Source organism: Botryllus schlosseri, chromosome 5, assembly GCF_051294905.1.
Source record: "Botryllus schlosseri isolate E-star chromosome 5, Bs_hap1, whole genome shotgun sequence".
Taxonomy (NCBI): Eukaryota; Metazoa; Chordata; class Ascidiacea; order Stolidobranchia; family Styelidae; genus Botryllus; species Botryllus schlosseri.
Window position 1 is genome coordinate 362299 of NC_137240.1, and position 23082 is coordinate 385380.

Here is a 23082-nt window from a genome sequence, read left to right on the forward strand (position 1 = left end):
TGACTTGACTCGAGTCACCTTTGAAAATCGATTGACTTGACTTGACTCGAGTCAAAATGTGCAATGACTCGAGCTGACTCGTGACTCGAAGGTAGTGACTTGATCCCAACACTGGTACAACGTAGTATTTCTGGATTTCGAAATCTTTGACAACCCAATATTCATGGACATTGGACAATACACTTATGTAGTGCACTGAGAGAGAGACCGTACTTGGTCACATCGGACAGTGATGCGCATTGCGCATCAGACTGAATTTTGCACAATTCTGTAGCAGTCCGATTGGATACGGACTCTTTTTTAAAATAGTTTTGAATAGAATTGAAATTTGATTACTCTAGCACTATAGGTTGTTTTGTCAAGGTCCAAGCAAGTAATTATTATCAGTTAATCCTGGGAGATATCAAATGGTTTCGATATCCAACACTTTGTCCTCCCCCCCACCTTGTTACCTGTGGTGTTCCGCAAGGCTCTGTTCTTGGACCTGTCCTTTTTACTTTATATGTCAATGATATCTTTGAAACCTCATCATTGAATACCACACTCTTCGCTGACGATACTCACCATCCTATCTCACGCACCTACTACCGCAAGCTTGAATGCCGTCACCAGTGATCAAATGCCCAAAGTGCATGAGTGGACGTCCCATAATAGCCTTCGGGTTAACGCTGCGAAATCCCAATTATTGGTCGTGAACTCCTGTGATAACTTAACCGTTGACATCGCTGGCCAACCAATTTCCAACACTAAAATTGCCAAATACCTTGGTGTTTTACTGGATTCGGACATGTCCTGGAAGAGTCACATACAATCACTCAAACCACGACTATCGAAGGTATGTGGTCTATTTCGCCGCCTTAGCTACATTCTACCAGTCAGCGTGCTGTTGATACCCTTCAACTCTCTATTCCTATCAAAGTTACAATACGGCCGGAATTCTTTGTTGGGGTGCTGCCTGCAAGAATACAATTGACCCACTGCAAAAACTTCAACATCGGATCATCCGTATCATTGCCAAAGCCCCACGGGGGCCTGGATGTGCAACTGATAAATCGCTTCTCAAAAGATTTGGTGTTCTAAACTTAGAAGATATGAGAAAGCTAGAAATTGCCCACTTTATGTATCAGTTCCATTGCGGTCAATGTCCCTCAAATTTCAAGGACTACTTCACCTCGGAGACAAAAGCGCACAAGTACAGCACACGCGCGTCAACGAAGAACAACTACCATATGATCAGGACTGAATACAAGAAAACGCATTGCTCTATCAAGTATGCCGGACCCCAATTGTGGAACAGCATCTCGCCGGCTATCCGACCGTCGTCGAGCATGTCCGCATTCAAGTCGAAATACAAGCAATTTCTTCTAAATCAATACTAGCCACTCTTCAGGATTACCGGACCACGACCTAACATCGACCTCGCCCTCCGCCACATGCCACCCCATTTTGTCGCTTTTGCGTCTTATATTCTCTGCATTACTTTTCATTCAGTGTGCATGCCTCTTAGTTACTTCGCCTAGGCTAAGGTGGGTGTCTGATCTTGATGGCTACTCCAAGTTGTTTCGACACCTTCCTATCTTTTCATTGTATCGCAGTCTTGTGATGTTTTGAAACGATGAAAATAATAATAAACCTGACTGACTGACTGAATCCTGACGACCACTACCTTTGTACCATCATTGTATCCAAGCAAATATGCGTTAGCTGGCTATAACTGCATCGCAGCTCAACTGCACATTTCTGATTCTTCGACTAACTTCTTCAATATGAATTCTTACATGAGATTCTTCGGATTCGGACGAATTGTTCTTCAGATACTCATGCAGTAGGAAGTATTGAGATTATCAAAGCCAAGATCCGCTCATCACTGGTTTCGTGATTCACCTATCTGTTCATTACATTCCATTGTGTCTGTGTGTCGCATTGGGTGTTTTGTTGCTTGATCGGATGAAAAGAACAGTATATTCGATTGGTTGAGATATATACTGCTAGCATCATAGTCGTTTACAGTGCTGTGAACGACGATGCTAGTACGCCGTGGTGTTGTCTTATATTTATTATACATCTCAGTGATGAACTAGGTGTTTTACGCACCAATGCGTTTTGTAGCAAAACTCAAAACAAAACGAACGACGAACCGTTGCTCTGATGCCGACTGCTAGAGATGACCGTATCTGATGTCTTACGGTGGAATGCGAGAATTGCAATATTTCCTCAAAGTTGGGAGGTTTCTCGAACGAGATACTTGTAAATTATTGTACTTTAAGCGTTCATTACTACTGGCGCTAAAATCACTTATTCTATGTCGGTCTAATTGATGTGTTTGAGGATAAGCTGCGGAATTGCGGAAACATACATTTCATGTCGTCGGTGGAAAACATATTTGTTGTGGGACATGAGGGAACTACAGGGAGGAAATTTAACTTAATTTTATAATGGCTAGGTTGTTCTGATAACTTATTTGGTATGGTTGGCATATTTTGGAATCGGGAAACTTGGTGCGTTTCACTCGCATATTTCATGACATTAAATCATGGATATTGCTACGCATACAGAGTACAAATCAGGATCAGACAACTAGAAAATGATCAATTGTCCAAAGTTTGATTATAGTGAGAATGATGGCTCAACAACATTATTTTTCCAAGTTCGATTAGAATTAAAGCTACTGAATTTGTTGAGGGTTACAGTAGGGTAATTTTGGTGTGGGTGAGTGTCATGGTCAGTTGGCCTACATTAGGGTAGGGGGTTGAGGTTCTTAGCGTTAGAGATTAGGATTTGGGGTTAAGTTCAGTAGAAATATGGTCTCTTACCTTATTTTGCATGTGACTGATTCCATGAGAAAACTGTTTGCTCGGAAATGACTTTATGCTTGGAATACACCAGTAAAAATGCGCAAACCCCAGCCCCAATACCAACCCTAACATCGCTACTGACCTTATTTTGCATGCAATCACACCAATCATCCTCCACACAGACTGAACAATGTACATTTCCCGCTTCTCAAATTCGATTCTAGCATATTAGGCTATGGCAACGGTGGAGGAACTCAAAAAACTAGTTCGACAGAATCTTGACAGCCGCGGAACGACGCAAGAACTAAAAGCAAAAATTCGATCGGAAGTCTTCAACGCTCTGGACGACAAAAACCTTCCCAAGCCGGAGCTCTCAAACGAAAACTTGATCATAAACGAGCTAATTCGCGAGTATTTGAACTACAACAGGTACAAATATTCCGAATCGGTCTTGGTGACAGAGTCCGGTCAACCGGCGGTGCCATTGGACCGACAATTTCTCTCGCATGAACTCGGTGTCGAGACAAGAGACGAGGTTCCTTTGTTGTACAGTCTCGTCCATTATTTTGTGCAAAGAAATTCGACGAATCGCGACAAAGCGCTGAAGAATTCCTCTGAATGACCCGAGAACTGAATCGGTGAATCAGAAATTTTCACTTTTTCAGTTATATTTTCTGTATCTTTCGAGACCTTTGTGTGTTCGCGACAGCCTATAGCTTCAGGCGCTTTTCACTCGCTTAAGAGTACATTTTGCAATAATTTTTTTTTGTGTAGACGGTATCCTACATGGATTTTCAAGTCCGCTCCCCCCCCCCAATTTTGTTTTGTCCGTAACTTTTTTTTCTCCGAGTTTAGAGCAAAAATGTTGATTTTTTTCAATTCCTTGGCCTCAAAATTGTATAATTAGACATTTTAATTGATTCTCCACCATCATTACAGCAAAAAATATTGATTCTAAAGATTTTTGCGTGCAGCGCCACCTAGTGACATGAGAATTTTGAATCGCATTATCTTTTGAACCGCTGGAAATTTTTCAATCTAATTTTTTTAATGTACCCAGAGTTCAAAAAAGAACAACATTTGTAAATATTGGACAATTCTGAGGGTATGCATTACAGCCCCTGTTAAGTTATAATGGAATTAGCCTGTTGGGATGACTCGAGTCATGACTTGACTCGAGGCAGACTCGAGTCAACTTTTTCGTATGACTTGACTTGACTCGAGTCACTTTGGGAAAATGACTTGACTTGACTTGACTCGGAGCTTCAAAAATGTGCGTTGACTCGTGACTCGGAGTAAAATTTACGAGTCAATTTCAAGTCATCAAGTAAACGGTGCCGAATAAATCACTGTATTTTGTGTATGTTCGGATTGTTCGATATACGCCGGTGTCACTTGTGAGAGCAACCAGTCACTCACTGATTCTACGTTACACTGATCCTTCATTGTTAGATCACAAATAAATTGACCGCCAACTAAACGATCACAACTTATGTTGTCGAAGTAGTAGTAGAAGATTAATCCAAATAGCAATGTGTCTCAGTTTCGTAGACGGCTCAATGCTTAATTTGCGCAGTGCTCACATTTACCAACCCTTTTGTATGATTTAAATCGAACAAATATAGTTTGGGCGTTTATATTCTCACGGATGTGTAGATGGGTAGTGTATAGGCTATCGTACCTTATCATTTTGTTGCAACTTCTCCAAGCTTAGCATTAGGTCCAATATTTTGGCTGATAATAACGTACTGTAGCATGTAGCTGTACAGTAGGCTACATGTACATTGTACAGTTACTCACGTATTTTATTAGCAGTTCTACGTCTACGTGTGCGTGAGGGATACAACGTCTTTTTGCATGTATATTTAACTAGACATTCAAGATAAATAATCAATTAATCTGTCTTTCACAGTTGTGTGCAAAATGTAATGACATTGAATCCTCATTCATGGTTTAAAAATTTAATTTGACTTGAATTGTGACTTGACTCGTGACTTGACTTGACTTGACTCGACTTGACTCGAGTCACCTCCAAAAAACGAGTGACTTGACTTGACTCGAGTCACCTTTGAAAATCGACTGACTTGACTTGACTCGAGTCAAAATCTGCAATGACTCGAGATGACTCGTGACTCGAAGGTAGTGACTTGATCCCAACACTGTTTGTTTTATATTTAACGAGATTGAGAAGTTGGTTACAACTCTGCTGCAGAAGGAAGTGCGTTCTGTCCTGTCGTTTTTCAACTTGATTCGCATATGTCGTTATTTGGCATCGATAGATAGATGCGCAGAATTCAACAAAGAACGATCGCGTGGTGAGCGATAGTAATTCAAGTCCCAGCAAGAAGAACATACTCAACCTATAAGACCATAAGCCAAGTTCGGCTGAACAATTCGTTTTATCCCAATGGGCTCAATTTTTGCCTACCACTGACCACTATCAAGAGAGAGGAGGTATATGTGGAATTTGAAGTTCTGATCGGCCAATTAAAACACCACGAACTTGAATCAGATGAGGCTGCTCTTAAAGCTCCATTATCAGATTTGGCTCATTCGTATTGTGGGCGTCCTATCGACAAGGCGGGTTTTTTGATACTGTAGAGCCCTTGATATTGTAGATCCCTGGTTCTCTCTCTCATATCTGAACAGCTTCTTGGAGGTACAGAGGTTCAATATACAATTGGATAGTATATTCATATTGAAATGAACCCGAATATTTTCGGCTGACACTCGTCAGGGGTAATCATCAGCAACTAGTAGAGAATTCAAAAGAACAGCGTAATTATCAAAAATCATAACACAAAATAAGACGTCGCTCTCATATCTGTATATCACGTGATTTATGTCTTTCTTCTAGTACCACGTGGCTTATCATTTGTCAGCCATTGTATTTGAATTATACGCCAGTCAATCAGGTTTGTTAATATTTTCATCGTTTCAAAACATCACAAGACTGCGATGCAATGAAAAGATAGGAAGGTGTCGAAACAACTTGGAGTAGCCTTTAAGATCAGACACCCACCTTCGCCAGACTCATTTGCGATGTCCTATACGGTACCTGTAGGCTATATATATTCCATACATATTCATCATTCATCATTGGTTTATTAGCAATTTTATCAGTTCAATACACCAAAAACAATGCGATACAATGAAAAGACAGGAAGATGTCGAAGCGACTAGGAGTAGCCTAGTCTATGGAATCAGACACCCACCTTGGCCTATAGGCGATGTAAAGAGGAGGCATGCACATTGCACACACTGAATGAAAGTAAAGAAGATAGTATAGAAAAAGAAGCGACAAGAAATGGGCGGCATGTCATGGGAAGCGAGATCGATAGGTCAGTCGTGGTCCGGTAATCTTGAGGATGGACTGTATTTATTTAGTAGTAATTGCTTGTATTTCGACATGAATGTGGACATGCTCCCGTCGACTGCCGGATGGCCGGCGGGATACTGATCCACACATCAGGTCCGGCATATTTGATAGAGCGATGATATTTTCGGTCGATCATATGATATTTGGACGACGTGGACGCGCGTGTGTTGTGTTGTACTTGTGCGCTTTTGATTCCGAGGTAAAGAAGTCATTCGACCAATATATCTATCTGAGGCAATACCGACGTTGCATTCACGTTGAAGTTGTCAGATCAAGGACGAACGCAAGAAACATGCGTCTACGCACTGCGAGCTAAGTATTATCTACCCAGCCACACATTACGTTGAACGCAGGTTACAACTCTAGAAGATTATCAGACGACACACGTCTTCTATATACTATCAAAGCACGATATTCTTCAACCATGAAATTCGCATCACCAAACCAGACAAGGAATCTGTCGTCGTCCTTCAGAACAAAGCTGTTGAGTTTTGACCGCTATTGGCCATTTTGCAAAGTGATATCAATCAATGTCCATTGTCCATTTGAAAACTCTCTTACCCATTTGAAAAGTGAGAGCATCAACCCTCCTCGAATTCGATAACTCAACCAAAATTGACGGACGACTGGTACGCCTAGGGTTGCACTTAAAACGAACGGTGTTTTAAAACACTTTGTTTATAACATGTTTTAACCAGTGTTCTAAATAAATTCCTTATTAAAAAAACAAACATTTTCAAGGCCAAAAATTATGCCATAATTGTGTAAATACTTTCCAAAAAACATGTTGTATATGAACCTACGGATAATTACCACCCGATATAGGCGACGTATAACGATATGGGATGGTTGGAACCCGCAATATATCCAGTTCAACATTAATGGTACAGATATCTCGTCAGAGGAGCTATATTTACCCTATATTTTCAATTGTCAATGTTAATCCACTATGGCGTCACAATTGAATATTGGTGACGTCATGGCTTAAAAAAAACCAATAGAAGCATGTTTTAAATTAGGGCCTTGTTTTAAACATGTTTACTTTAAATTAATTTTTGTTTTAAATGCAACCTTAGGTACGCCACCTGCTGACCTTCAAGAATAACGTCTTGACGGCGGAACCACAACTCCGTCAGACCGACGGGATCGCAGAGACCACGCATGTACTGTGGACTGCCAAAAACTCACAAAAATGTCCCAGTGAGATACTTTTCATGATCGGGTCTGCTCAACATCACCTAGCAAAATTGCTCATTGGCGTCTTGGAACCTCTTCTTGAAGACACGACACTGAAGGTGTTCGCGATTCGTTCACTTTCACTAGTGAAATACGAAACCTGGACTTGGCCCGCGGCTTCAGACTGCAGGGATTCCCCCCTACCTGCTTACTACGCCAGATTTTAGTGACTGTATTATTATATACGTGTATGCGCGTTGCGGAGTTGCGAACATTGCGCCGCGTTGCGAGAGTGGAGCTTACGCGTAAGTTCGTCGAAGCGAGAAGACTTGCATTATCGGCATTTACGATGCACTTAACCCTAATATCGTCTGTGGTGATCATGATTTTTGTCGACTACAATGGTCGATCATTTACACCAGGCTGATATTTCTTATTTTGATTCCGTAACCGCCGACTTGTAGCACGGCACACTTCTAGGCTTTTGAAAGGCACCGTTTATGCCAGGGGTCGCCGACTCAAAACGGGTCGCAGGCCACTTTTCAAATGTCGTAGAGGACACAGGCCGCATGAATTCAATATCGAGATTGATTAGGCCACACAGAACAACGGCGCTATCTCGTCACCTACTCAATCCTAATGAATTGATATCTTGGTAAATTTGGGTTACCGGGCTTATGGAACGCTCTAAAATCTTAATTAGGGATTACACCGTGTGTTGATTGATCAGGAAGAAGCAGACATGGCGACGTCTGTATGACAATGTTATTCTCAAATCCACATTGTCTTCGACATTATCGGCGAGAAATGGCTTTGAAGTGATATTGCTGTCGTTAAAATACATTCATTAATTATGATTTATTCCTTTGTATATGTGGATAAATGGGCGAATAATGTATCGATTCAGCAATCCGGCCCGCCAAGTACTTAATTTTCCTATATCCGGCCCGCCGACTGGAGAAGTTGGCCGCCCCTGGACTATGGTGATATTTGTGCCAACGTGCATTACGGCGGCAAGGTATACCCACCACCATTCCCGCGCAAAGTTTTCGTTGAACTTTTACAGGTCGCAACCAGAACCTACGGCGTAGCCATGGGCTCGCCTCTGAAACCTAATTTGGCTAAGGATATCGTGAGGTCTATCTTCTCTCCCAGCGTGAGTCCATCAAGCCAGTGTTGTACTGTTGTTCACTGTAGATGATACTATTGTCATATTCAGGAATGAGTCGGAGTGTGATCTATTTCGCATTCGCTTAAACTCGCTTCACCCTGCCCTTCGATTCGCAGTCGAAAAAGAACACAATACCTCATTATCATTTTGGACATTTTAGTCGAAAAGCACAATACCAACCAATTTGAAACGTCTGTTTCCAGGAAACCAACGCAGAAAAATCAACCTCATGATGTGATGTGATGATGTAGAAAATTATACCTTTTAAGTGAACACAAAGAAAAATAATGGCAGTTCTACATGCTTTGTACTACATGCTGCTATGCATGTTTTGACCCGTCCAAATCAGGTTTCAGGCTATATTATGAGAAAGAGTATCAAAACCATGATTCTCGTTGACAATATAAAGTATTTTGACCAGGGCTGCGGAGTCGGAGTTTCGCTAATTTTTCCCTTAATGGAATCGGAGTCTCAAAATTTGTTAGCACTTCTTGGAGTCGTGAAAAAATACTAACTGGAGTCGGGGTCGGAGTTCGTGAAAATGCTCCTGACTCCGACTCCAACTCCTTTAATATGAAAACAATTGCTTTCAAAGTTTTTAAATTACTCATTATAAATAAAATAGGATTTGTATCCACAATCACTGTTATTATAAACGATATCGATAAAATTGGACATTATTTTGCAAATTGCAATTAAGTTGCATAGAAGATGAAAGTTGCAAGAGGCATTTTCGTGGCTAACGCAAAATTGCCGATGCAATCACAAATTGGTGCAATTTTTGGAATTATGCTATGATATTGTGAAAAAGTAAATATATCGTTTGGTTTTGTAAGTGACAGTATAACTTGTAAAATTGATGCAAATATAACGAAACGCTGCTTCCAACTTGACAAAATCAAAAATAATTCTAGTAAATAATAGCCCAGCCGCTTGGGTCGAGCAATTCTTTAATAGAAAGTGCAAAGTATAGTCTTAGTCCACGAATACTTGACTAAGTTCATGTAGACATATACTATTTGACTATTCCCTAAATTCAGGGGTGAGTAACGAAGTAGGCTACTTCCACTTTTTCGAAGTACTCAAGTAGTTTTACTCTACTTTTGGTACTCAAGTAGATCGTTTTTTTTTCGCTATTGCTACTTCGTAATATTTTGTAAACTACTTACTTACTTTTCGCTATTTTCAGTTTTCAATAAGAAAGATAGCCTACGGAATTTCGGGGCTGTTTTCACGAGTACCAACATTTAATTTTCATCAAAGTCATGTAATACCCAGAATTTACGTTGTACTTCGCGCACTGTAGATATGGAGTCACGAATATGTTTTAACGAAAGTATCGCTGAATATAATTTAGATACCGGGTTGCGTGGTTCCGTTCACACCACATTGACGCCTAGCTCCGTTTGCAGCTGTTATCAGTCCATGCGAACGAATTACGATTGTTTTCACAGCTACTTGCTTACTTGAGGAGATTTGAAGTCAGTCAATTATATTTCAAGTAGATTTAGGTTGCTTATGTATAAAAAGTACTTCTGCTGTACTTGAGTAGACTTTTTTCGTCGCTACTTCTACTTGAGTAGCTTTCTTGACTACTTTGACCATATCTGCCTAATTTTCACTTCTGAACATCCTTTATTAGTATAGTGACTATCGTGACAGAGCGAGTGCTTGTCATCAGCATAGTGTGTATAATGTATAGTGAGAAAATCTGTACAGCTCCGGATAAATTGCTGACTTATACACAAGAGCAACACTTTTATTGTTTTTATGGACATATTTTAATTATACAGGATGGCATATATATCATGTTTGGATGTTTCGTACAAATTAGAGAATATCCGTGGCTTGTCTTGTTATAAAAACTTGAATCATATGAAAAAGGAAAGATATTTCGAAATAAATACTTCAATACCATTTGTACAGTGAGTATTTCGAGCTATGCCACAATGAAACAATTTCGCATGCCTTCGCGAATAATCGTTAGGTTATATATGAAAGTCATTAATCCATCACTGTCACATATAATTTGCGAAGTAAATTTGTGGTTTAGGCCTACTATTGGAGTCGGAGTTCTGTGAATAAAATAGTCGGAGTTGGAGTCGGTATATTGACAATATCTGGAGTCGGAATTGAAGTTACAGTCGGTGGTAAAATTTACCAACTCCCGATTTTGACACGCCCAATTCAGGTGGGCGGATTTAATATTTTCAAATCCAAATCCTGTTTGAGATTCAATCCAGGTCCAAATCTGGTTGTCACTATAATTTCATGATAATCGAATCATTAGGAAAATATACCTGAAAACCGTCCATTGGTATGTCCGTGTATGACGTTCTACTGACTTTCATATAGGCCTACCTCACTTGGATTGGGTTGAATATATTGTATATTATGCTCGCGATAATTCATTTTTACTTTTGAGCTGTAGCAAAATTTTGTTTTAGGGGAATTTAATATTAGGCGATATTGTCTGATGTCAAACGACTGCAGAAAACTGATTGCAGCATCTGCCATGGTTTCGTCTGCAAGTATGCATAATGTATTTATTGTATATGTTTGTTTTGTCATTCTTCATGCATGCGAGATGTTGGTGACTATAAATAGTATCTACCGAATACATATTTAAATACATCATTCGCTAAAAACATGTGTATCGAGAACTAGAAGTATTAGATATCCCTGGCTAAATACTCCATTCCGCGATGAAGTCTGTTTCAAATTTGAAGTATACTTTCGACAACAAAGCGATTCCAAGGAGTCATCCTGGAGCCTAACAATCGGATAAGACGCGATAACGCCCTAATCCCAATCTCTGAGAGGGGCTAGAGCGCCTTTTACCCCTCTGGCTACGCCACTGGTGACAATTTCTTCTCTTTATCCCACGAGCAGAAGAGAGCTATTAAGTGCGACATCTGTCAAAACGTATTTTATTAATTTCAAAAACTGCAAATGGTACTGAAAAGGAAAGTGAATAATTTAGAAGATGAGGCGCATGATCGATCATGTACTGTATGAACGTAATTGCTTCTGCTGTCTGGGAGGCGTCTCGATAAGAGCCAGTTTACGACGAAGCCTTGCTCTGTAGGTATCGAGACTTGAGCTTCAATTCCCTGCGAAATTCGCCTGCGGTGTTGCGATCGATCGGGGCTTGAAACGGGCGTTGTAGACTGGCTTGTTTTGTTTCGATTTGTAAGCGCGGCAATAAGCCAGATCGGTAGCATTGATATTTGTGGAGGGTCAGGGGAGGTCAGAAAGGTTTTGATAGGAAACTGAATAGATGGAGAGTGTTGATATCGAAAATCTTTGTTGAAAAACTCATTGCCTCACCACCAGACTTGTATATTATGCATAAACTACGGTGTTTTCAGAATGCGAGCTAAAGCTATATACTCACCTTTCAAAACTAGCAATTAGAACTAGAACTAGATCTAATTACTTTTCAAGACTCGCAACTAGAACTAAGACTACAGCTATACTCATTTTCTAAAACTAGCATCTAGAAGTAGAACTATAATCACCTTTTTCACAATTCCCAAATATAGAACTAAAACTCTTCACTTTTCAAAATGCGAAACTAGAACTAAAACTATTCATTTTTCGAAACCAGCGCCTGGAACTAGAACTACCCCCTTTTCAAAATGCGTAACTAGAACTAGAACTATTCACTTTTTTCATAACTCGCAGAACTAATCACTTTGCAAAATGCACTACTAATAGAACTAACATTACTCACTTCTCAAAACTCGCAACTATAACTAGAACTACTCACTTTTCAAAAAGTCAGTAGTTGATCATCAACTAGATTAGTAGTTTGTAAAATTCTGATCGCGACTTTTGCTTCACAAAAACATGCCGGCACTGATATTATTATTATTATTAATATAAACATAATACCATAAACATTTCAACACCCAGTTATCTTTTCATTATATCGCGATGTTGTGGCTCTTTAATCTGATTAAAATTTCAATAAAATGACCGACTGTCTTTGCAGAGCCCTAATTATGAGAATATCTGTCCTCCTGACTTTGTTGCGGCTCATATCCGCACAAGAGGATTATTACGACATGACGACGGCCGCGACAAGTCTCGAAGTACAAGAACTTGAATTCGAGGCCGATGAGCCCGGGAGCGGAGGTTTTGAGTCCGAGGGTGAGATATATTTTCGAATTTCTCGATTTGAAATTTCCCAGGACATTGAATGATTGGCTATAGATGTCGCCAAATTGGACTATATAGGCACAATGATTCGAAAATTCGAATCTCTGTATAGTAAGAGATCATTTCTTCGAGTACTGAAAAAATAGCAATGAAATAGCAATGTTGGAAAAACGACCAAATCATATTCGATTTCCAACATGATTCACCTTCTTAGGACGTGATAAGGAGCAATACTCAAATGTTCGATTAATATACTCTATTCAGAACCGAAACACCTCCTCACATAATCGAATGTCATCACATATGGGTTTGTGATGGATGTGGACAATTAGAACTGCAAAAAGTCCCAAAACATAACCAATAGTGCTAATATAGGCAAACCTTCTTGAACTTTTATAGGTCACTTATCCCAAAACTACTTTGTACTTTTCAACATCTAAAGTGAAAAAGTAAACGAACGACGCAGTGAGGCAACAATCGCGATACCATTCTGACGTCAGTTAGCGTTCAAACGATATCCATTCGCACCCTGAGGCTAGTATTCGCCCAAACCTGATTCCTGATTCTCGCCGAGATATTTCGAGTCAATTGCTCCCAACCCGCGCGGATTGTGATCCCGCAACGTGATAAGATCGTGTCGTCGCTATTCCCAAATCAAAGTCACATTCTTTGTTGCCAAAATAGGATAAAGAGACATTTTGTCCCGGTGAAAATCGTTTTTACGGTTGGAAAATCGAGTTATTCTACACTATGTAAATCTATGGTTGAAAATCGGTGTATTTATCAGAATTTCACCATATCGTAGGGTGTGAATCAGGTGAACCTCTCGTTTGGGGGTTTTGGGGTTTGAGTGTACCTTAATCCTTAACGAGATATATTTGAAGGCTGCTATGGGGTGTGTTCCCGTGTAGCAACATTTTTGGGATTCTTGGGATGGTACATAGGTGTAAACCAGGTAAATGATACTTTCACACCCTTCAAATGGGTGAAAATGAGCCAAATACACCAATTTTTGTTAAAATATATACCTGGTTTGAAGAGGATTCTGTTTACTACGTGCAGCATCTTTTTGCACCTTCTTGGGTTGGTATACGAAAACAGGGCCCACGACACCCCTGTGATTAATTTCTATAGGAATTGGTGTTTGAGTAATTTTCACCTATTGGAAAGTTGTGATGGGTCGTTCACAGGTCACGCTATGGTGAAAATTGGATATATCCACGATTCTCGTTCACAGTGCGGGGTGAACAAATCCAGTTATATTATACATAATACGCAAGATAGCCTACATGATACGAATCCCCGCGTATGTCATTATTCCAACATCTTTAAATGTCAAGACCGTTGCAGGCTGCCAAATGTATTTCGTCCGCTACGAGAAGAAATATCTCCGTGGCGTGAAAGGCGCTCATCACGTCAGCTACAACGAGACCACTTTCGACGAATGCGCGCGAATCTGCTGCTTTCAATCGAAGTGAGCGTGTGCAGCGGAATTACTTATGCTTTAAAATGGCGTTTATAAGACTGTTGTTGTTGTGTATTCATAAGACTGTTGCTTTGTTGCTTGTGGTATTCATGGTGTTTTTCAACTGCAATGGTCATTTACACCCGGCCGACATTCTTCATTATGATTCTCTTGCTTGTAGCACGGACCACTTCTATGAGGCTTAGGCTGTCTTGAAGACCTAACGCTAATGCTGGGCGAGTTGTGGGCTTCCCGTATCACTCATTATAACATAAGACGACTTTCAAAAACGTGGAAAGTTCAAATATGTGACTTAATAATGCGGCTTAATACAAAGAATAAAATGCAACTTCTATATCCCATAAGAGATAATTTGATGTTTTTTTCGGCCGTGCCTATTTCATTACACTTTGTAACAACAACTTCACAGATATTTCATTTCCAGTAACGTGCAGCTCTGTAATATGTTTCGTATGCTGCGATACGACTAACCGAGGTTTGGAGGCTTCCACAGTGGAAAATAGTATCGCACTATGGATTTTTTAATAGCTATGGTATGGATGTATAATTTCAGTACTTGAGAAATTCATCTATCACTGTATCTACCCGACTCGAATCGTCGTATCGTTGGCCCCCATTTCACCGAATTATTTCCATACTTCGGACATAAACTTCTGTCCGACTCGCCAGGTCTGAATCGCGTATCTTCTTGCCAGATTCCGGTGCCGGTCCTTCAGTTACTTCGAGAGTCTGAAGCAATGCTTCGTCATGAGCGTGACGCAGGATGATGATAAGTTTGAGCTCGCCGATTCTCAAGGATACGTTCACGTACAGATAGTGGCACTACGTGAGTTCGTATGCGCATAGGCAAGGCATATTCTCCAGAATTCGACAGCTTGGTAATTTTGAGCTTGCTGTTTCAAATTATATCAGAATTAGAATGATAGCTATACACCAGGGCCGGCCAACCCGTGGCCCGCGAGAAGCTTTTGAGTGGCCCGCGAGGTAATTTCCGAAATTTCTAATATCATCAAAAGTGGATTGCACAGATCGTGAACTTGCAAGGCCAACCAAAAATTTGATTAGTCTGGCCGCAACACGTGAGATGTGATGACTAAAATATCAGTTTCGACTCATTGACAGATCCATCAACCATTCATATATTGGTATATCTTCGTACACTACAATAAAGCAAAATAATTTGCGATAGATTTATCAAAGATAAAAATTTCTACAAGCTTAGCGCAGTATGTTGTCACTCGATTTCTTGTTCTTAATATTGTTGCCCTTTTGTGAAAATTGAAGAACACCCAATGTATCAGATTGAGTCTAACTATATTCGCGATTACGAGACAAAGTGTCGTCGACCATGCGTATGCGCTCGCAGTAAGACCGTCGACTATGAATCCTAGGCACAAAATGATTGACGCATGAAAAGCCCTACTTGATCACCTCTTGTCGTTACACTAACACTGTTGCCCTACCTCGCCCAGACATTGCTTCATTGATCATTTGCTACCATTGTTTAATTTTTTTTTCTATTTTCCTTTCCTAACTAAACATTTCTTACAGCCAGACTGTTCTGAGTCAAGTGTACCTGTTTGATGCTGGTGTGATCAGACTAGATGACCTTCATGGTCTTATCGATCATTCCTATCTAATACCGAATACTGTGCACGCATATTTTCTGTACCACCATCACTGCCGTTTGTTATGTATTTTGGTTCGATGAAAATAAAGACTCTCTCTCTCTCTGTTGCTGGCAGCTTTCGATATCAATATGTCCATCCGCCGAATAGCCCAGTCCACGCAAACTTAGCCCAGCGATATACAGCAGGCCCGCAATATAGTCAAGTGACAATATTATTGACCTATGAAATTCAAAAAAATTTCGCGGATGGTGGCCCGCGCAGAAGTTCGTCAATCGAATGTGACCCTTTGGCTGAAAAGGTTGGCCAGCCCTGCTATACATAATCGATTTCGAAATCTGATTAGATTTATAATGACTGGATTCGCAAAAACTTGGCAATGGAATGAAATTCCGGATTAGAAAGAAATGCAACGAGAATCAAGTTCACTTCATATCAAATCAGGATTAATCCTCATAGGCATGGGAATGGCAAATGCATATACAGCGAGCTTGCCTCGTTTCGCACGATACAGTTCTCCTGTGGCATGTTCAGGAAAACTAGAAATTAGATTAAGATGAAAATGAAAACAGAAACATTTTACATATTGGATTGGAATTAGACTACTGGCATTTCGCTATAGTCAGACAACTGTATAGTGTAGAACTATCTAGTTGTCCAAGTGTGTCAGTCTAATCACTCTTCGATGTAAGACTATAACCGCGTGATATCACAGCGACCACAACTCCTCAGACCAAGGAGTTACCATTCCCGACGCCGTTGCTTCCAGTGAAGAAAAGTGCGCAGTCGACCAAATCTGAGGCAAGCGGTAAGACTTCGATTCTTCCCTCATATTGATCGCTCGTGATCAACAGATATGGTCAAAGTATAGTCAGTGTTAATAATAGAGTTGATATAAGATCTTCTTTCCATTTTCTATAGTTGGTAACGATTATGCCTATATGCTCCTGACGAGTGTCATCCGAAAATAATTGCTTCAATAGCAGTAAAGTTAACCATTTCAAAGACCCGTCAAAATACTCACGAATGAAATTATAAATAAAAGATAAAACCATTACTCAAGTAAGCAGTTGCATAAGGTATATTGGGTCGAGGTTTCGCATAATTCCGAAATTTCAAGATATATCTTTGGGAGAAACGCAAAAAACTGAAGACGTTATCGCTATAAACAGGTAGAATCATCTAAAATAGTGTTTCTCAAATTTCTTTGATGATGATATAGTGAAAAGTTTCGCGCCGCCCTTATTATCATATCAACAAATATTACCCCGCTAGATTTTAGTTCAAACGTACCTGACCATAAGCTACATCAAAAACTTCATTCAGTGTCATCTTCTGATTCTGATAGTCACAAAGTGCAATCAATAGGTATGGTCGAAACCTACCAAACTATCTTTAATGTGATGTAGAACTGGGATTGCATTCTTTGTGGTCGCGTGACAGCATGATGTATACTTGGATACATGATTTGAATCGAAACCTAATACTCAGGTAGCTCCAACCCGATTGTGCCCATAGCCCGCGGAACACAAGTTAGATAGGCTGCTCCGTTACTGAAGACCTCTTCAAGCAAGTATTCGCTGACTCAAAAACTCTGTCAACAGGGCCCGGACTGTTGAACAGTCACGTTGGACAGCAACCGATCAACCCGTCCTGTCCGGCGATTTGCGAGAACGGTGGGAAGTGCGAGTCAAAACAAATTGCGGACAAAATCTCATCTACCGAATCGTACTGCAAATGCGCGGACGGATATGACGGACACAGATGCGAAAATAAGGCGGTGTCGACATCCGGTTCGTTTGATTTACATTCCGGGTTGCAATGACACGAGTCGCAATCTTTCAGTGACTCGACTTGACTGGAGTCAATTTTGAAAAATGAAAAACGACTCGACTCGACTTGAGTCAAATTGCGTATTGACGGAACCAAGTCATTTGACTAGAGCCGGTCAGTAACGAAGTACTCGTACTTTTCGAAGTACTTCAAGTAGATTTTGCCTACTTGCACGGCTTGCTCAAGTAGTTATGATTCCAGACTACTACTTCTACTTCTACTTGACAGTTTCCAGTCCTACAATACCTCATTTTTTACTTGTAAATCGCTAGTTCTGCCTCTACATGAGTTGAAATTTGCGGCGTTGCTTCTATACTTTTACTTGAGTAGGCCTACTGACAATGGCTATTTTGACCACCTCTGACGACTTTAGACATTATAAGACTTATTCAAGTCTCGTGTATCAAGACCGATCATTGTAAAATAGCCTCAGAAACTGTTGTTTTTGAATCTGTTTGAAGCTTGTTAAGAGTGAAAACATGAGTGTTATCAATGCTAGGCCTTCGATATCACCCAAGAGTTTTAAAAAAGTCATTTGAGCCTGACTCTATAATTAATAGTGAATACAATGACTTGGACTTGGTGAATTATAATTTACTTGACTTGACTTGACTCGAGTCACTACTAAAAAAGCGAGATTGTTTTGTGACTCGGAACCTTGTGACTTGGTCACAATCCTGTTTGAGTTCCATATTTTTCATTATTTTTCATATTTCTCATTCTAGGTTTCCCAATGTGGTTAATCGCTGTGATCGTGTGCGTTGCCATTCTGCTCGTTATTTGCATTGTGACTTGCGTCGCGTGCCGTGCGCAAAAGAAAAAGAGCGGGGAGTATCGCGTGTTCGGAGCCCTGAGACAGTGGGCCAGGAAATCTCGAAAGGTGACATCAGTAACGCGCGATATAAAGATGCTGTTGGCTAAAAAAAAACGCTGCACACCAAATTCGGATTATTTAGAAGCAGTGAATTTACTTGGAATTTAATTTAATTTCGAATCAGAAAGAAACACAACCAAAATCAAGTTAAGTTTTCATATCAAACCCGAGTCCATTCTCAAATTTCAATACGCCAAGGTTGGCTCGTTTCGCACGATTCAGTTTCAAGAAATCCCGAAAATAGATTCGATTTAAAGTAAGAGTATAGAAGCATTTCATAAGTTAAAATTACCAGAATCTCGCTCTAATTATTCTCAATAAACAACTAGAATTATTCAGCTCTCCAGGTTTGCCAATTCAGACCAATTTAATGTAGCGATAATTGGAGAGTAGACAGTCAAAAGCATTGTTTTCTATCTTAAGGAAGTTTATGACGTTTGTACGCCAAGGTATTCTAAATTCTGACACCAATACACGGAAATCATTTGTTAGTGACATCGCAGCCAAAAATTTCGACTACAAATCCGATGTATTCGCAGCCAAAGAAAGCCCAGTCGGTTGAAGACTTCTTCGACGACGAAAACATTTACAGTGCGCCCGCGAAAGGTTCCGCGAGCATCTACGACACGATGGGCTCGGAAACGATCGCTCATTCGACATCCACATCTGTCTGAAAGTGCTATCAATGGACCTCGGGATGTTCTTATCATGGCTACTGAGCGGAAACAGAATGCCGGCCACTAGAACTCGAACTCGAACTGCCCCCACAGCAGAGATGAAGGATCGGATCGCATTTGGGTGTCTGAATATCAGACTACTCCAAGTCGTTTCGGCACCCTCCTATATTTTCAATATATCGCAATCTTGCGGTGTATTGATTTGATAAAAAAAAATTGATAAATGTGGATGATTTAGATTTGCTATTATTATTTTACAACAGGATTTGTACTCGAACCTTAAAATTTCTATCAATTTACAATTGAATGGTAGGCTACATTGATATTGATATGAACTCGAATCTATTCGGCTGACACCCGTCACGGGTAATCGTCAGTAACCAGTAACGAACTGTAAAAAACTCTTGTGTACCAACAATCGTATCACAAATATGATTAATATATTTACAATTTCATGCAACTTTTGAATAAAATTTCAGTCATTACTGAATCAGAGGTATGGTCAGTAACGAATCATTTCTTCCTCCAGGATTTATGATTCCAATTCCAGGCTACTTCTACTTCTACTTGACTTTTTTCAGGCCTGGAAAACTTACTTTTTTACTTGTCAATCGTGATTTCTACTTCTACTTGAGTATGAATAGACGGCGTTACTTTTACGTCTACTTGACAACCATTGTACAGGATATGGCCTTGGATTCAAGCACGATACAAAATAAATTCTGGAGATAGAATCTCAAATCCGGAACAGGATTTGGGTTTGATAATATAAAATCCCTTTATCCCTATGATATGGATTAGTATCGGAGAAAACCGGATGTAATGATTTTGCACGGATTTGTACCGGATATGGATTTACGAATTACTTAAAATGGATTATTTGTACTTTGACACCGATTTTAGAGTTTTTCAATTTCCACGCGACTTTTCAACAAATATTACTTATAATATCCGATTTGTACTATAGGATTTTGTCCCATTTATATTATCATCTCTTAATTTCCATTCAGTGTACATACCTCTTAATTTGCATCGCCTAGGCCCTGGTGGGTTTCTGATTTCACAGAGTACTCCAAGTCGTTTCGAGACCTTCCTGTCTTTTTCATTGTATCGCAATATTGTGGTGATTTGAAATGATGAAATTATTAATAAAACGAATTTGACTCATCTATGGGACAATGCGAGTCACGCGATTGAGTCAGTCAGATGTATACACGCGGATATCCATCGGATGTAGGCTATATAGCTGCTTATTCTATCAGACAGCATACGCCTGTTGCAATGTCTTCAGAGACTACACACTGCCACTATAAGTATTGCATGCAAACTATTTCCATAACAACGCTGATGTTTTTGACGAATTCAGACTTGAAAAATATCTGGTGCACAAGACCTTAAGTAGTTAAGCACCATTAATCCCACATACAACAACAATCACTTGAAAAATATTTAGTTTGTCTCCGCAACTAGTTTTGGAAACTCTAGTCTTTAAGGGTAGGCCTATAATTTAGTCAGTATGCGATTGTGATTAGCGCAATGGTTAGGTAGGTGTTATCCCGACGCTCCGACTGCTGGGTCCTTGATCACGAGATGAACAGAACGGCTTTGAAGGCGTAGTGTGGCATGGTCGTGGAGGTCAGTCAGTCAGGTTTATTAATATTTTCATCGTTTCAAAACATCACAAGACTGCGATACAATGAAAAGATAGGAGGGTGTCAAAACAACTTGGAGTAGCCATTAAGATCAGCAGACACCCACCTTAGCCTAGGCGAAGTAAATAAGAGGCATGCACACTGAATGAAAAGTAATGCAGAGAATATAAGTCGCAAGCGACAAAATGGGGTGGCATGTGGCGGAGGGCGAGGTCGATGTTAGGTCGTGGTCCGGTAATCCTGAAGACTGGCTAGTATTGAGGTTTCAGAGCATTTTTGAGAATACATATAACGATATTCTATCAGTCGGTGTATGTTCTCTGAGGATCATGATTGTTTGATCTTACAATAGCTAGGCAAGATCCTAGCAACAGATTTGTCGTCAATATGATTCGTTCGACATTCATACTTCGTTTGACACAATTCCAGTGGAGAGAGAGAGGGAGAAAGTCATTATGTTTCATCCAACCTAAATACAACAGTAACAGGATATGGACTGCACTTTCTGATTTCAAAGTTACACAGCGTCAGTTTTGATTGAGCGTTATATGCTTCTATAATTCTCACTGATTATGAGGTATTCTGGTATCGAGAACGCACGTGTTGACACGCCTTATCTTCTGACGCCTCCTCTTTCTGGTTCTGGTTCATTTTATTGTAGGCCTGCTTCACGAGATTGAGATCAAATGAAAATATTGAAAGGTGTCGAAATGACTTGGAGTTGTATGGGAACCTCTGCCCATATTTCTTTGTAAAGACGTCGGATAAACTGCGAGACAGAAAATGAGGGACATGACCGCAATGGAGCTGATGCGTGTTTCAAGCGTCACCCGAAAATATACGGGTTTATTTCAATATGAATATAAAATTGAATTGTATACTAAAGTTCTGTACCTCAAAGAGTATATTTATAACAAACTATCGAAAAACGTTGGTGTAGTCCTCGTCGCCACCCGCAGATCTCTGTGTTCTTTGATCCCTCGTAATCAGCCAGCTATGACTGAATTGCTTAGTGACTTTGAACTCTGTGATATCATCACTGGCCTACGTACAATCGTTTGCAAGTACTTGCACTGCTACTCTTGCACCTCGCGAAAAACAATCATTATGTTTTAGTTGTAATCAAGGCGAGTATGGAGGAAGGTTGGTTCGATTGGTTTGAAATAAGGACAAATATGTTAGAAATGAGGTGAGTCTCATGTCAGAAATGAGGATAGTCATGTCAGAAATGAGGATAGTCATGTCAGAAATAAGGATAGTCGCTATATTCACTATAAAGTCAGTTACAGTACCAGGCACGACTTTCTAGTACTGCTAACCCAGTCCGAACACATCCCAGACATGATGTCCAAACACGCCCCAGACACGATGTCCGGGTATCAACACAGGCCGAACACGCCCAAGACACCATGTCCGAATGGCAACACAGGCCGAAAACACCCCAGACATGATGTCTGAACACGCCCCAGATACGATGTCCGGGTATCAACACGGGCCGAACACACCCAAAAGACACCATGTCCGAATGGCAACACGGACCGAACACGCCCCAGACACGATGTCCGAGTGTCAACTCAGATCCGAAAACAACCCAGACACCATGCTTGAATGGCCGAACATGCCCCAGACACGATGTCCGATTGGCAGCACAGGCCGAACACACCACAGACATGATGTCCAAACACGCCCCAGATACGATGTCCGGGTATCAACACAGGCCGAACACGCCCTAGACATCATGTGTGAATGGCAGTACAGGCCGAACACCCCCCCCCCAGACATGATGTCCGAACACGCCCCAGATACGTTGTCCGGGTATCAACACGGCCGAACACACCCAAGACACCATGTCCGAATGGCAGCACAGGCCGAACACACCCCAGACATAATGTGTGAATGGCATCATAGGCCGACCACATCCCAGACATGATGTCCAAAGTCGCCGCAGACACAATGTCCGAACACAGCCGAGACACCATGTTTGAATGGCCGAACATGCCCCAGACACGATGTCCGATTGGCAGCACAGGCCGAACACACCCCAGACATGATGTCCAAACACGCTCCAGATACGATGATCGGGTATCAACACAGGCCGAACACGCCCAAGACACCATGTCCGAATGGCAACACAGGCCGATAACACCCCAGACATGATGTCCGAATACGCCCCAGATACGAAGTCCGGGTATCAACACGGGCCGAACACGCCCAAGACACCATGTCCGAATGGCAACACAGGCCGAA

The 23082-nt window shown here is 40.7% G+C and overlaps 3 protein-coding genes across 3 annotated transcripts in view; 2 read left to right on the forward strand and 1 right to left on the reverse strand.

The window, feature by feature from the left end:
• LOC145438504 (plasminogen receptor (KT)-like) overlaps nt 1–23082 on the reverse strand; it is a 72764-nt gene that overhangs the window by 38364 nt on the left and 11318 nt on the right. The gene's annotated exons all lie outside the window — the stretch shown is intronic.
• On the forward strand, nt 938–4771 carry LOC145438496 (centrosomal protein 20-like). Its single transcript, XM_080315824.1, has one exon. The coding sequence runs from the start codon at nt 3031–3033 to the stop codon at nt 3415–3417; it is 387 nt and encodes a 128-aa protein (XP_080171950.1). The 5' UTR covers nt 938–3030; the 3' UTR covers nt 3418–4771.
• On the forward strand, nt 12442–20350 carry LOC145438502 (uncharacterized). Its single transcript, XM_080315833.1, has 7 exons — nt 12442–12676; nt 14036–14159; nt 14867–14997; nt 16515–16607; nt 17404–17592; nt 18358–18512; nt 19046–20350. The coding sequence occupies exons 1-7, from the start codon at nt 12499–12501 to the stop codon at nt 19178–19180; spliced, it is 1005 nt and encodes a 334-aa protein (XP_080171959.1). The 5' UTR covers nt 12442–12498; the 3' UTR covers nt 19181–20350.

Excerpts from the sequence above, each read along its gene's own strand:
- LOC145438502 (XM_080315833.1), top strand. The coding sequence starts at position 12,499 with ATGACCGACTGTCTTTGCAGAGCCCTAATTATGAGAATATCTGTCCTC. Across the intron at positions 14,160-14,866 it reads ATCTGCTGCTTTCAATCGAA|ATTCCGGTGCCGGTCCTTCA; the intron begins GTGAGCGTGTGC and ends TCTTCTTGCCAG. Across the intron at positions 14,998-16,514 it reads CGTACAGATAGTGGCACTAC|CGACCACAACTCCTCAGACC; the intron begins GTGAGTTCGTAT and ends GTGATATCACAG.
- LOC145438496 (XM_080315824.1), top strand. The coding sequence starts at position 3,031 with ATGGCAACGGTGGAGGAACTCAAAAAACTAGTTCGACAGAATCTTGAC.